Here is a 12,500-nt window from a genome sequence, read left to right as displayed (position 1 = left end):
TACGTTTTTGTTGTTTTTTGAAAAATCTGACAAATTGCTTTTCCAAAAAAACGTAAAACGGGAACATCTGATGTCAAATACAAAAGTTTAGCTTCATTCTTCATGAAACATGCCTCCTCTCCTCTCGTGTGCAGACCTGCAGTCATGTATGATCTGTGTGGCCCGTCGGGTGACGGCCGTGGAGAGAACGGAGAGTTTCAACACGCGACACGAGCTCTCAGGTGAGACGACGCTCAACAAACCAACTAACACAACGTGGAGTTGGTTTTATATATTTATCCATGAGCAGGTTTGACTCATCTCTCTTGTTTACCTCAACTCCTGTACTTCTTCTTTCTCCTCCCTCTGTCCTCCCTCTCTCCTCCCTCTGTCCTCTGCCCCCCTCTCTCTACCTTCTGTCCTCCCTCTCTCCTCCCTCTATCCTCCCTTTCTCCTCCCTCTCTCCTCCTTTTGTCCTCCCTCTAACTTCCCTCTCTCCTCCCTTTGTCATCCCTTTCTCCTCCCTCTCTCCTCCCTCTCTCCTCCCTCTGTCCTCCCTCCCTCTTCCCTCTCTCCTCGCTCTCTCCTCCCTCTCTCTACCTTCTTTCTCCCTCCTCTCTACCTTCTGTCCTCCCTCTCTCCTCCCTCCTCCCTCTCTCCTCCCTTTGTCATCCCTTTCTCCTCCTTCTGTCCTCCCTCCCTCCTCCCTCTCTCCTCCCTCTCTCTTCCCTCTCTCCTCCCTCTGTCTTCCCTCTCTCCTCCCTTTGTCATCCCTTTCTCCTCCTTCTGTCCTCCCTCCCTCCTCCCTCTCTCCTCCCTCTCTCTTCCCTCTCTCCTCCCTCTCTCCTCCCTCTCTCCTCCCTCTGTCCTCCCTCTCTCCTCCCTGTCCTCCCTCTCTCTTCCCTCTGTCTCCTCCCTCTCTCTTCCCTCTCTCCTCCCTCTCTCTTCCCTCTGTCCTCCCTCTGCGCTCCCTCTCTCTTCCCTCTGTCCTCCCTCTCTCTTCCCTCTCTCCTCCCTCTCTCTTCCCTCTGTCCTCCCTCTCTCCTCCCTCTCTCCTCCCTCTCTCCTCCCTCTGTCTCCTCCCTCTGGCAGGTAAACTGATCCAGATCGACCAGAACTCTCTGCGAGCATCGATGCGTCCGGGCTGGGAGGACTTGTTGAGGCGTTGCATTCAGATGTTCCTGCAGCACAGTGACGGGCAGCCGTGGTCACACAAACGACACTACCACGAGGGTGGGTCACTCACGAAACTCTGTGAATTCACCTCGTTAGTTTCTGATAAATTCCAAAAATGAAAGAGCTTGAAAGCATCAGGATGTTTCATCAACTCTGTCGTAGGACACTGTTCTTACAGCGGAGAACATTGTGACTGAAATTATTTCATTTTTAATCTGTTATCTCGGCATCGACGTCGACCTCGACCTGCTGGTCAAATGTATAAACACACACCTTGTGCATCGGTATTGATCTCATGAATGTGAATATGAATCGGAGCGCTACACATCATTGATCTTCATTGTAATCTAAGAGTTGGTTCGAGTGATCGATGACCTTTTTGTCGGAGATGTTCCGTTGGTGTTAATCCATCGATGTGTGCGTCTCTCCGCAGCCTTCCTGCAGGGTCACGCCGAGACGCCGCTGTACCGCTTCTCCCTGTCCGACGGCACGCCGGTCACGGCCCAGACCAAGAGCAAACTGTACCGCCACCCCATGAGCAACGAGCCGCAGGGCTTCATCTCCACTCACCTGCTGCAGAGGTTCTTATATACACACACACACACACACACAAAAAAAAAAAACAGCACTTCCATCATATCTGTGCGAGGCATCCGAGGCATTCAGGCTGCATGAATAGCTGAAGTAGGAGCTGAAGTACCTTTTATACACTGACGTCCTGTGAATAGTGAGGAAGCTTCTTCTTCGGTTGCATTTATATTAAAGCCTCTCTAGTCTGAGAGCTGTGGTTCATGGTTGTTGGTTTGTTTTCCTCCGCACAGAGAACCAAACGGTTACCGCTCATCTCAGGGCGGGACCATGATGCCTAACCCCATGAGACAACAGGGTATGGGAGGCCCCAACCCCAACGCCCAGATGAACATGAACTCCGGCGGTGGTGGGATGGGGATGGGCGGCATGAACAGGGGCTATGGCATGAACGAGCCGGGCCACATGGGTCACATGGGAGGCGGCTCCATGTACGGAGGGGGCAGCGGTGGGGGCGGCGGCGGCATGGGCAACCGCATGATGCAGATGAATCCGATGGGGCCGATGAATCAGGTGGGGCACATGAGTCAGATGGGCCCCATGACTCATCCGGGCCAGGGCATGCAGCCGCACCCTCAGCAGCCCCCGTTTCAGAGCAGCGGCGGCTTCGGGCTCGGAGGCATAAGCAGCCCCTCGGGCAGCCCCCGGATGGGCGGCCCCCAGCCGGGGGGACTCCTGATGTCACCGCGGAACCGAGGGAGCCCGAAAATGGGTGCCAACCAGTTTTCTCCTGGAGGTAAGCTGAAAGGATCATTGATAGATTAGTATTATTAGTAGTTTTATTAGATCAGATTTGATGTTTTGTTCGTGTCCCAGGCATTCACTCTCCGATGAGTGGCATTGGCAGCAGTGGAGGCGGCACCACCTCCTTCTCCAGCAGCTCCCTGAACGCCCTACAAGCCATCAGTGAGGGAGTGGGGAGCTCGCTCCCCTCCACGCTGATGTCGCCCTCGCCAGCCCACAAACCAGACAGCTCACCCAGCATCCACTCCTCCTCCTCCTCCTCTCAGCCAAGTCAACCTGCCAAACCAGGACCAGACGGCTCCAAAAGCCCGGCGGGAGGCTTAGTGCCCGGACCTGCAGACCATCACCACCCGATGCACCACCACCACCACCACCACCAGCAGCAACAGCAGCAGCAGCAGCAGCAGCAGCAGCAGCATCCTCAGGCTGAGAGTTCCGGAGACCGACCAGACAGCCAGGCGGGTTCAGCGACTAAAGAGGCCGGGGAGGGGAGCAACGAGGCCGGGGTGGCGAGCGCCGAACACTCTCGGAGGCTACAGGACAGCAAGGGGCACAAGAAGTTGCTGCAGCTGCTGACTTCTCCAACGGAGGAGCTGGGAATGGGCGGTGGTGGGCCGACGGGTCCCCCTGCACCGCCCCCACCAACCAGCACTCCCGCAGGATCAGACAGTAAGGACCCCGCCGGAGGCATGACGAGCCCCTCGTCCACTGGGGTCTCCTCCTCCTCCTCCGCCTCAGCCAGTGCCAATCCATGCCAGGTGACCGGGCCAGGGGGAGTGTCCACATCGCTATCGTCGGCCCACTACACGGGCTCACTGCAGGAGAAGCACAAGATTCTCCACAAGCTTCTCCAAAATGGCAACACCCCAGATGACGTCGCCAAGATCACGGCCGAGGCCACGGGAAAGGTGACACTCGGGAACCAGGATGGTGGCGAGGTCGGGACGGGAGGATCGGGGGCCGGGCCTGGGTCCGTCACGGAGCCCAAGCAGGAGCAGCACAGCCCCAAGAAGGAGAAGACCCACGCTCTGCTCCACTACCTCCTCAACAAGGACGACTCCAAAGAGCCGTTGGATGTCAAGCCCAAACTCGAAGAGCTAGAGGGGAAGGGACCTCCGGGGGCCGCTGGCGGCCCCCCGCGAAACGGCCCCGGATCCGGGCCTGGCTCCGCACCTGAGCATCCGGAGAGCAAGATCAAATCTGAACCGCCTGACGACGTAAGATCCCTCGATGTCTTTCCTCAGACTTACTTCCTCTGATCTCGATGAGAGTATGTAATAATTTAGATTTTTTTTTTATTTTCAGTTGCACAACCTGGAGTCGATCCTGGGAGACCTGAGGGGTTCCAGCTCAGACTTTTACCCGGATCAGGCCGGAGGAGGGGCCAACGACACAGGGACCAAACCTCAGGGTTGCCTTGACGACAGCCTGCGGGGTGAGTGACAGCTACGTGAAAGATGAGCGTTACACCGTATCTGATGTCATCAGTTTTCTGAGTTTTGTTGCAGGGTCACCAAAACTGCAGGTCTTTTCTGACCTTTTTAAACATTTTTGAACTGATCCTCAAAAACAAAACTACAAAAATAATGAGTCGTCAGTTGCTAACATCATGTCACCTTGACCATGTGTCTGCAGAAGCTTTCGACTGGAAGCATTTCATAATTACGTCAGGTGAATTTTTAATCAATTACATCCAGAAAAAAATTAATCCGTAGCTCAACGGTAAAAAGACGTTTAAAAAAAGTTTTGCATATAAGTTTTAAAATATGCATTCTGAATCAATGAGTGAAGAAGACGCTGATGAGGCTAAAGAGGTGAAGTGTGTGAATATGTGCACGATGAAGTACATTACAATTATTCATAGTTGAGAAGTGTGACAGTAGAATTCATATATTAATTAATTTATGGATCCATAAGAATCTGTTATTAGAAAAACTTTTGTTTTCAGAATACTACAGGAGAAAGAGTTTCCCATTATCACCCATTCTTATTCAAACTCTTTTTAAATTATTTAAACAAATATTAAGTGCAGAGAAAACACACATGCAATATATAAACACAAAACAAAAAACTGAAGTTTATGACTAGAAAACTGTATATAAATATTGGCCATTTACCATTTGACCTAAAAGGTAATTTTCTAGATAAATATATACATGCAGATAAATTCCCCTAATCATTTACCATTGTTTGGTCTGTTTAAATTTTTCCATAATTATGCAATCATACGCTTTTCCTGTAACAAACATCTGTTCTCTCGCCCTCACATCGTCCTCTGTTGGGTCACAGCTTCATGAGAAAAACTTTATAACTAAATATTCTATTGTATGTCTCCATTAAAATGTATTTAGCCCACACTGCCCATTCTTAATTTCACGGAACATTGTTCTACTACTCACTCTCCAGGAATTTCAGACATCGGCCGGCCAGTGAGTCTCTTCTTCTTCTCTTGTTGACAGGGAGTCCAGGACTGGGTGCGGGGCCTCGGGGTCCCTTCCAGAGGACCATGTCCATGGAGGGGAAGCCTCCCGGTGGCCCTGGGGGAGCCGGCAGACGACCCATGCTCATCAAGCAGGAGATGCTGGGCAGCCCAGACAGCTACCCTGGAAACATGGGTGAGTGTTCAGCACATCTCTCTTTCCTCACCCCCTTCGTTTCCATGGTACTGACATATCCTCTGTGTACATTCATCACCAGGACCGATGAGCAGGGGCATGGTTCCCCAGAGGTCTCCCATGGGGGGGTCGGGCGAGTGGGGCATGCCCCGCTCCAGTGTCAGTCCCGTGGGCTCAGCGGGACACCCGTCCATGATGCGCCCGGGCATGGAGTACAACAACGGCAAGGGCATGATGTCGGGGCCCATGGTCGGCCGCTCCAACAGCGTGCCGGGCTCCAGGTCCATGCTGCAGCAGCAGCTCATGGATATGGGTGAGATTAATATTCCCTTCATTTTTGTTTAGAAAAAGGTCAGTTGAATTGTCATACACTGTATGTCTCCCTGTTCATGAGCTGCTGCCTGTACATCCTGTAGCGTCTGACTGCACATTGTGTTTAAATATCATCTGTTCTGTCTTTGTGGTGTAGGAGGCTCCGCCGACATGGGCATGGGTATGGGCCCCTTCAGCCAGCAGGCCCTGCCCAGCCAGTCCCCCTCCTGGCCAGACACCATGATGGGCATGGAGGGCAACAGGTCAGTGCCACAACCCTGTTTCATCCATATTCATAACGATATATTTTCCTTTACAATGAACAGAGCAGAGTCATTTACGTTGAGCCGCTCTGTTGTTGCTGCAGGCGGCAGTTCGGCAGCACCCTGGACGACCTGCTGGTGCCCCCGACCACGAGTGAGGGTCAGAGTGACGAGCGGGCACTGCTGGACCAGCTGGACTCGCTGCTGAACAACACCGACGGCATCGCCCTGGAGGAGATAGACCGAGCCCTGGGCATCCCAGACCTCGTCAGCCAGGTGAACTCACGAGACACGATGATCGACGAGAGAAGATCAGTCTGCGTGTCATGACTTGTAATTACGATGACGTATTAGGGCCATCGTATCAAGAAATAATAATAATTAAGGATCCGCGGGAGGGGGGTAATATTTCGAGAAAAAAACTCAGAATTTCCGAGATGAAAGTGGTAAATGTACGACAAAGAAACTCAGATATTCTCTGAGATAATAAAGTCACGAATTTAGGAGAAAAACGTATGATAGTGTGGTGATTCTGGGATCAAAAGCATGAGTATTTCCTCATTGCTGAATCCGATTGCAAAGTATAATTTGATTAGGTCGTCCACTGCAGACATAGAGTTGGACATCAGTGGTGATTAAAGCGACAAATACTTTTTTCTCGGAAATTTGAAATTCAGAAATTCTGAGTTAATTTCTCGGAACCTTCCTCACCGTCCGTATTATTTATTTTCTACAATGGCCCTAATGCGTTGTCTCCCCTAATTCAGAGAGAATTTTAAAGCCTGATTTTCCGCCCGGTAACACTAAAGAGTCCAGAGGGAGAAGAGGAGTTGATGAGAGACGATTCCAGAGTCGATCAGCTGGAAATTCATCTGTGAGATGGTGAAGTTTGACAAACTTCTCTGCTTTTGTTCCCCTCGTCCCGTCTGCTCCAGACGCAGGGAGGAGAGCAGCAGCTGGAGCCTTTCCCAGGACAGGACCCGTCCATGGTGCTGGACCAGAAGCCCCACTACGGACAGGGCTACCCCGGACCGCCCACCATGCCCATGCAGCAGTCCGGCTATGGGGGGAACCCCATGCAGGCTCAGGCCCAGCAGGGTGGGTTTGGGCCCATGCTCTCACAGATGGGTCAGGGCGGCAGCTTCCCCGGCATGGGCGGCATGGGGGGCATGGGGCACCCTCGCGCCAACATGATGAGACCCCGGATGATGAGCGCCAACAAGCCCATGAGGCTCCAGCTGCAGCAGAGGCTGCAGGGGCAGCAGGTACAGTACGAGAACAGGAAAATAATCAAACTAACCATCGGCCATAGAGAGGGATGCATAATCAACATTAGTATTAGCTTTTTGCAGCAGTGGATAAGATTGGCTTCTGTTTGAATCTTCTTTATTTCCGTCGTCAGTTCATGAATCAGACGCGGCAGGGCATGGCCATGAAGATGGAGAACCCGGGAGTGAACCCCGCCATGAGGCCTGGGATGCAGCCTGGCATGGCCGGACAGGTAGACGCCAAAATCACTTCTTTTAAAATATGTATTTTATCCTCAGAGTTTTGCCAAGTGCGTCAACACATACAAAGAATTTGACTCCCACTTTTCCGTAGCTTGTAGTGTAGATTTTTGGAATGAATGAGATTATTGAATACACGCTCAGAAGTCACGTGGCTGAGACAGATGTTTGTGAGTTTGAGAGTGATGCCCCGCGGAAAGAAGTGTTTTCTGTTAGAGGAGAGACGTTCAAATACTTCTGTCCGAGCCCTGGAGGGCGTTTGCACCAATGAAATCTTTAAGGACCACTTGCTAATAAATCATTATAATTATATAAAGAGTTTAAAAGTCTTAACTTAATGAATAGTTAACCAATTTAAATCTGTGGAATATTCCTCTGGTTGTGGTTAATCCTCCAGAAGGTCACTCGTCTTTTTAGCTCTTTAAAATCTTCAGGAAATCAAACTAATAGAAAGAACCAGGACAAACAAAAATCCACACATTGATAACTTCTCACTCATACAGCTGCTGCCGACCTGAAGGCTCATTTGAATCTGTGTATTTATTATTCTCTGTGATTGTGTCTGTTTGTGCAGCAGGGCTTCCTCAACGCTCAGATGATGGCCCAGCGCAGCAGGGAGATGGTCACCATGCAGATGCGGCGGCAGCGCATGATGATGCTGATGCAGCAGCAGCAGCAGCAGGCGGCGGCGGCCGCAGCGGCGGCTGCAGCGGCGGCAGCAGGGGGATTCAGTCCGCCTCCGAACGTCACGGCTCCTGGTGGCATGGACCCCGCGATGGGAGGTCCGAGCATGGGCCAGCCGGGCCCGCAGCAGTTCGGCTACGGTGGCAACTACGGTGAGTTTATATATATATATAAATTATAGTGCTGCTGCCCCCTGCTGGTGAGTCTGTGCACTGATGTGTATGAGTTATTATCTGTGAATAGAAAAGGCTGAAGGATTTTATCTCCACAGGGATGGGACAGCAAGCAGACCCCTCGTTCGGCCCATCTGGCGGCAGTCCGCCTAATGCCATGATGCCGGGCCGCCTGGGGCCTCAAAATCCCATGATGCAACAGCACCCACAGGGCGGTCCCATGTACCAAGGCGCTGACATGAAAGGCTGGTCGCAGGGAGGCATGGGACGCAACAGGTACAGCGTCAAACGGGGGAGGAGAGAGTCAGTTTATTTTTATTCTTGAATGTGTAGTTAACTCTTCCTCCTCCTCGCTCTCGCCTTTCTTCATCTTCATCTTCATCTTCGTCAGTACGTACCCTCCGCAGCAGTTCGGGCAGCAGGGACCTCCGGGGCAGCAGCAGTTCGGGCAGCAGGGACCTCTGGGGCAGTACGGAGGCATGATGATGAACGGGGGAATGGCGGCCAGCGGAGGAGGAGGAGGAGGAGGTGGAGGAGGACACATGGGCCAGATGGGAGGACAGATGGGGATGAACCCGATGGTGATGGGACGCATGCCCATGGGGCCCGATCAGGTACTTGTAGGGGGCAGAAGAGGTTCACATCTTAAAATGATACTGACATGAACATATGTATTTATTTTTTCTTGCTGTTATTGAAGGAGTTTTTTTTAGCTTAAACGTCACAAGACACTTTCTTCGGAGATGAAAAACGACAGTAGTCATCTGATGTGTGGAGCGACGAGGACACTGTAAAGCTGCTTTCAGACACTGACATTTCCTGGAGTTTATGTCTGAAAAACAGCTTAAGTTTCTTCAAATTTGTCAATGAAACGCCATATTTTCCATCATCTATTCTACTTTTTTTCTCACAGTTTGAGTTTTGAGTTCTTCTTGTTGCCTCCAGTTCTACTGCGGTGGGTTTTAATGGAACCTGACTGGACAATTAGCTCAGTTCATCTCAGTGGATCCTTATATTTGTACTGTAAACTGCTCGTGGATAAATATTTTCCTTTCCAGTTTTCTTGGAATTCGGAAAAAAAAAATTGTTCCACACGTGGATGAAAATCTGTCTATCGTCTGTGAAAAAACAAAGATGGAATTTAAAACTACTACTAACTTTTTTTGTCTTAATTCCCGAAAACACTGAAGTCTTAAATTCACTTTTGATTTAACGTTTTAAAAAATTTTAATTGATTTAGGAGATTTTCCCTCTTTTCTCAATAATCCTTTCCGATGTTCATTCTGGCGCCTCAGTGTTGTTTTAAGATTATCTTCAATATAAACGTATAAATTGCTGCTGTTTTATGAGGAGAGAATAATATTTTCTTCTCTTTTCTCCCTCTGATGTAGAAATACTGCTGAAGCTGGTGACAGAAGCATTTCTCTCACTGTGACCTCCATCCAGAGTCGGGACGCAGCTGAAGCACTGGGTCAGCTGGTGTGTGTGTGTATGTGTGTGTGTGTGTGTGTGTGTGCGCGCGTGTGCGTGTGTGTGTGCAGTGCTGCACTCCCACCACACGGGGGAGTCAACTTCCTTTTTTTGTGGGACTAATGGCCAGTGTGAGGACAACAAACGAACGGACTGTCACACACATTCGTACAGGAAAGCACACACACACGGTTGTTCACATTGTGACTCCGTCACACACACAAACAACATAAAGACTGTCTGACAGACTCATCTGTGATTCCTCCTGTATTTTCCTCTCTACGAGCAGTGTGTGTGTGTGTGTGTGTGTGTGTGTGTGTGTGTGTGTGTGTGTGTGTGTGTGTGTGTGTGTGTGTGTGTGTGTGTGTGTGTGTGTGTGTGTGTGTGTGTGTGTGTGTGTGTGTGTGTGTGTGTGTGTGTGTGTGTGTGTGTGTGTGTGTGTTCCTCAGTCAACACACACACACTTGGGACAAACTCCTCCTCCTCTGTCGAATGTACCACGAAGCCGTGTTCAGATTCCTTCTTTCTCTCTCGTCTCTGTGGGATTTTTTTAAATCTGCTGCTCTTCGAAAAAAAATCTCTGTGACATAAAAAACAAACAAAAAAAGAGCTGCGGTTTCCCAGACGACGATGATGACGAGCGCGGCTCAGATTGTGACACTCAAAAGATTGAATGTCGGTAGCATGAAAGTACGACTGAATTATTTTGTTGGCTGATTGCACTTTAAAGGAAAGGCCAACGTCAAACGGATTGTGGCAATATGAGGCCTTTACCCGAGAAATGATACACAGCAGCAGTGTGTGTGTGCTTGCGTGTGTGTGTGTGTGTGTGCGGGCTGAGAGACTGGCTGTTGATTGGAAGATGAGTGACGTTGATGATCCTTGTTCTGAAGCGGGAACCAGTAGAAAGGCAGTAAGCACAGATTTTATCCTCTCTCTCGCTTCTACAGTGAACCGATTTATTACAAAAAGAAGAAAAATTCATAGTTTTTAAAGTCATAAAAAAAAAAAAAACACTATTGAGAAACAAAAACAAAAAACAGATTAAATTTCAGAAACTCTCCACGAATATTTCTACTGATTCACGAGGTCGTCGTATCATTCCAGAGAGATGATTTTTTTTCCTTTTTTTTTACAGTGTTGCTCTTGGTGCAGAAATAACCTTGGACTGGTTATGATATGATTTGATATGATATGATATGATATCCGTGTTGAGCTCACACACTCAAGAACGACAGCAATAATCCTTCCTCCTTCCTTCCTGGTTTCTCCTCCTGAGGACAAAGCGGAAAATCGTGTCCCCTGAGCGACGGTACTGCAGTATTAATATTATTATTATTATTATTAGACGTGATGTCTCGTCCGGAGCCGTTTATTCCCTCTTTCTTTTCTTTTTTCTTTCGTCTGTGAATATGAATTGTAAATATGCTTCAAATGTACTATATATATAAATATATATATGCTTTTGTAGGTCACATACTGTTTTTTGCACAGATTGTACGGCTCAATATTTAAAAGTGTAATTTTCTTATTCCGTCATAGGTCATCATAGCTTTTATTTTTCAGTACTTTTCAGCGCCGGTTGGGAAAAAGGAAGCGGCCCTTTCTTTTTTCTGTTTTTTTGTGATCTTCAAATCTTAAAGTCTCTCTTTATTTTTTCTGAGGACACAGTCGTAGCTAAACAGGTGCTAGCGAGTACATTTTTAAAAAGTAAATACATTTTTTTTTGGGCCAAAACGCAAAATATGCCTGTAAGAAAAAGAGTTGACACGTGATTGTGTTCGGCTCGTCGGAGCCCAGACGTCTGACCCGGATGTGGTGGGGTTGATATTTTGTTCTGATCCGGAATCTCATGTTTTCCGTGCATGAAGCTTCACTTCTGCTTATTTCCTCCTTCAGCCTCAGATATGAGACTTATGGAAATCAGTCAATCAGAGGTTGAACTGTTTTTTGGGGGGTTTTGTTTGTTCGCAGATGTGAAATCCTATGACGGAGTTTTAGGGCCACATGGAGGAAAAAAACTAAAAGTTAGACTTCGAGAATAAAGTTGTGATATTATGAGAATAAAGTCGTGATTTTACTAGAAAAATTAGAATTTTATTTTTATATCACGAAAATAAAAAGCAACCCAGGAAACAGACGTGAGCCTTGAAAACAGGAACGTTAACGTCACGTTATCATATGTGAAACGTTTATTAAACGATTAATATTTTGACTATTTTTCTTGTAATATTAAAAGTTAAAAGAGTTTTTTAAAGTCATATTTAGACTTTAGTCTTGCAATATTTTGACTTTATTGTCATAATATTATGGCTTTGTTCACGGAATATTATGATTTTTTTCTGGTAATATTCCGACTTTATTCTCAGAATATTTTGACTTTATTGTCATAATATTATGGCTTTGTTCACGGAATATTATGATTTTTTTCTGGTAATATTCCGACTTTATTCTCAGAATATTTTGACTTTATTGTCATAATCTTACGACTTTATTCTCGTAAAATTATGACTTTTTTCTTGTAATAATACAACTTTATTCTCGTAAAATTACGACTTTATCCTAATAATATTACGACTTTAACCCAAAAATACTACGACTTTATTGTCAAAATATTTTGACTTTGGTCTTGTAATATTACAACTTTATCCTCATAAATTTCCGACTTTATTCTCAAAGTCTCATATCATATTTTCTCTCTGTGTGGCCCATAATAGTTCGTAGTAAAATCCTGACAGAAGCAACACGACAAAAGCATTTAAATCCCCCAAAATTAACCTGTTGAACTTCTCAGTTTGCCTTTTATTTTATTTGTAATTATTTTTTCTTTGTGTTTTTTCCTGTGAAGCTTTTATCGTTTAGGAATCAAAACCTTTGAACTCTCGCTCAATCCAAAGATTTCCGTTCGTCCTTCCGCCGCAGTGCGTAGACAAACCGTTCCTGACGTAGATCGTGCAAAGTTCTCATGTGCGCTTTTACTGTTGCTGC

General features: G+C 47.7%; 1 protein-coding gene across 7 annotated transcripts in view; it reads left to right on the top strand.

Moving 5' to 3' along the window:
• LOC118316315 (nuclear receptor coactivator 3) overlaps positions 1–12,500 on the top strand; it is a 46,346-nt gene that overhangs the window by 33,338 nt on the left and 508 nt on the right. For 3 of the 7 annotated variants that reach the window (XM_035644008.2, XM_035644009.2, XM_035644010.2), the window contains 16 exons: positions 135–221; positions 1,072–1,212; positions 1,589–1,736; positions 1,977–2,479; positions 2,560–3,704; positions 3,793–3,922; positions 4,947–5,102; positions 5,185–5,415; positions 5,572–5,677; positions 5,782–5,953; positions 6,613–6,942; positions 7,080–7,178; positions 7,760–8,021; positions 8,141–8,318; positions 8,434–8,656; positions 9,434–12,500. The exon at positions 9,434–12,500 is cut by the window's right edge and continues 508 nt beyond it. In XM_035644008.2, the coding sequence (XP_035499901.2) occupies positions 135–221; positions 1,072–1,212; positions 1,589–1,736; positions 1,977–2,479; positions 2,560–3,704; positions 3,793–3,922; positions 4,947–5,102; positions 5,185–5,415; positions 5,572–5,677; positions 5,782–5,953; positions 6,613–6,942; positions 7,080–7,178; positions 7,760–8,021; positions 8,141–8,318; positions 8,434–8,656; positions 9,434–9,445 (3,923 nt within the window). In that variant the 3' untranslated portion in view covers positions 9,446–12,500. The remainder of the gene's footprint in view (positions 1–134; positions 222–1,071; positions 1,213–1,588; positions 1,737–1,976; positions 2,480–2,559; positions 3,705–3,792; positions 3,923–4,946; positions 5,103–5,184; positions 5,416–5,571; positions 5,678–5,781; positions 5,954–6,612; positions 6,943–7,079; positions 7,179–7,759; positions 8,022–8,140; positions 8,319–8,433; positions 8,657–9,433) is intronic. The other 4 variants (XR_004795167.2, XR_004795168.2, XR_004795165.2 and 1 more) reach the window with 4 other exon arrangements.

This window comes from Scophthalmus maximus, chromosome 3, assembly GCF_022379125.1.
Source record: "Scophthalmus maximus strain ysfricsl-2021 chromosome 3, ASM2237912v1, whole genome shotgun sequence".
NCBI lineage: Eukaryota > Metazoa > Chordata > Actinopteri > Pleuronectiformes > Scophthalmidae > Scophthalmus > Scophthalmus maximus.
The sequence above is the reverse complement of the archived record's forward strand: the minus strand, read 5'-3'. Positions and strand labels throughout refer to the sequence as shown.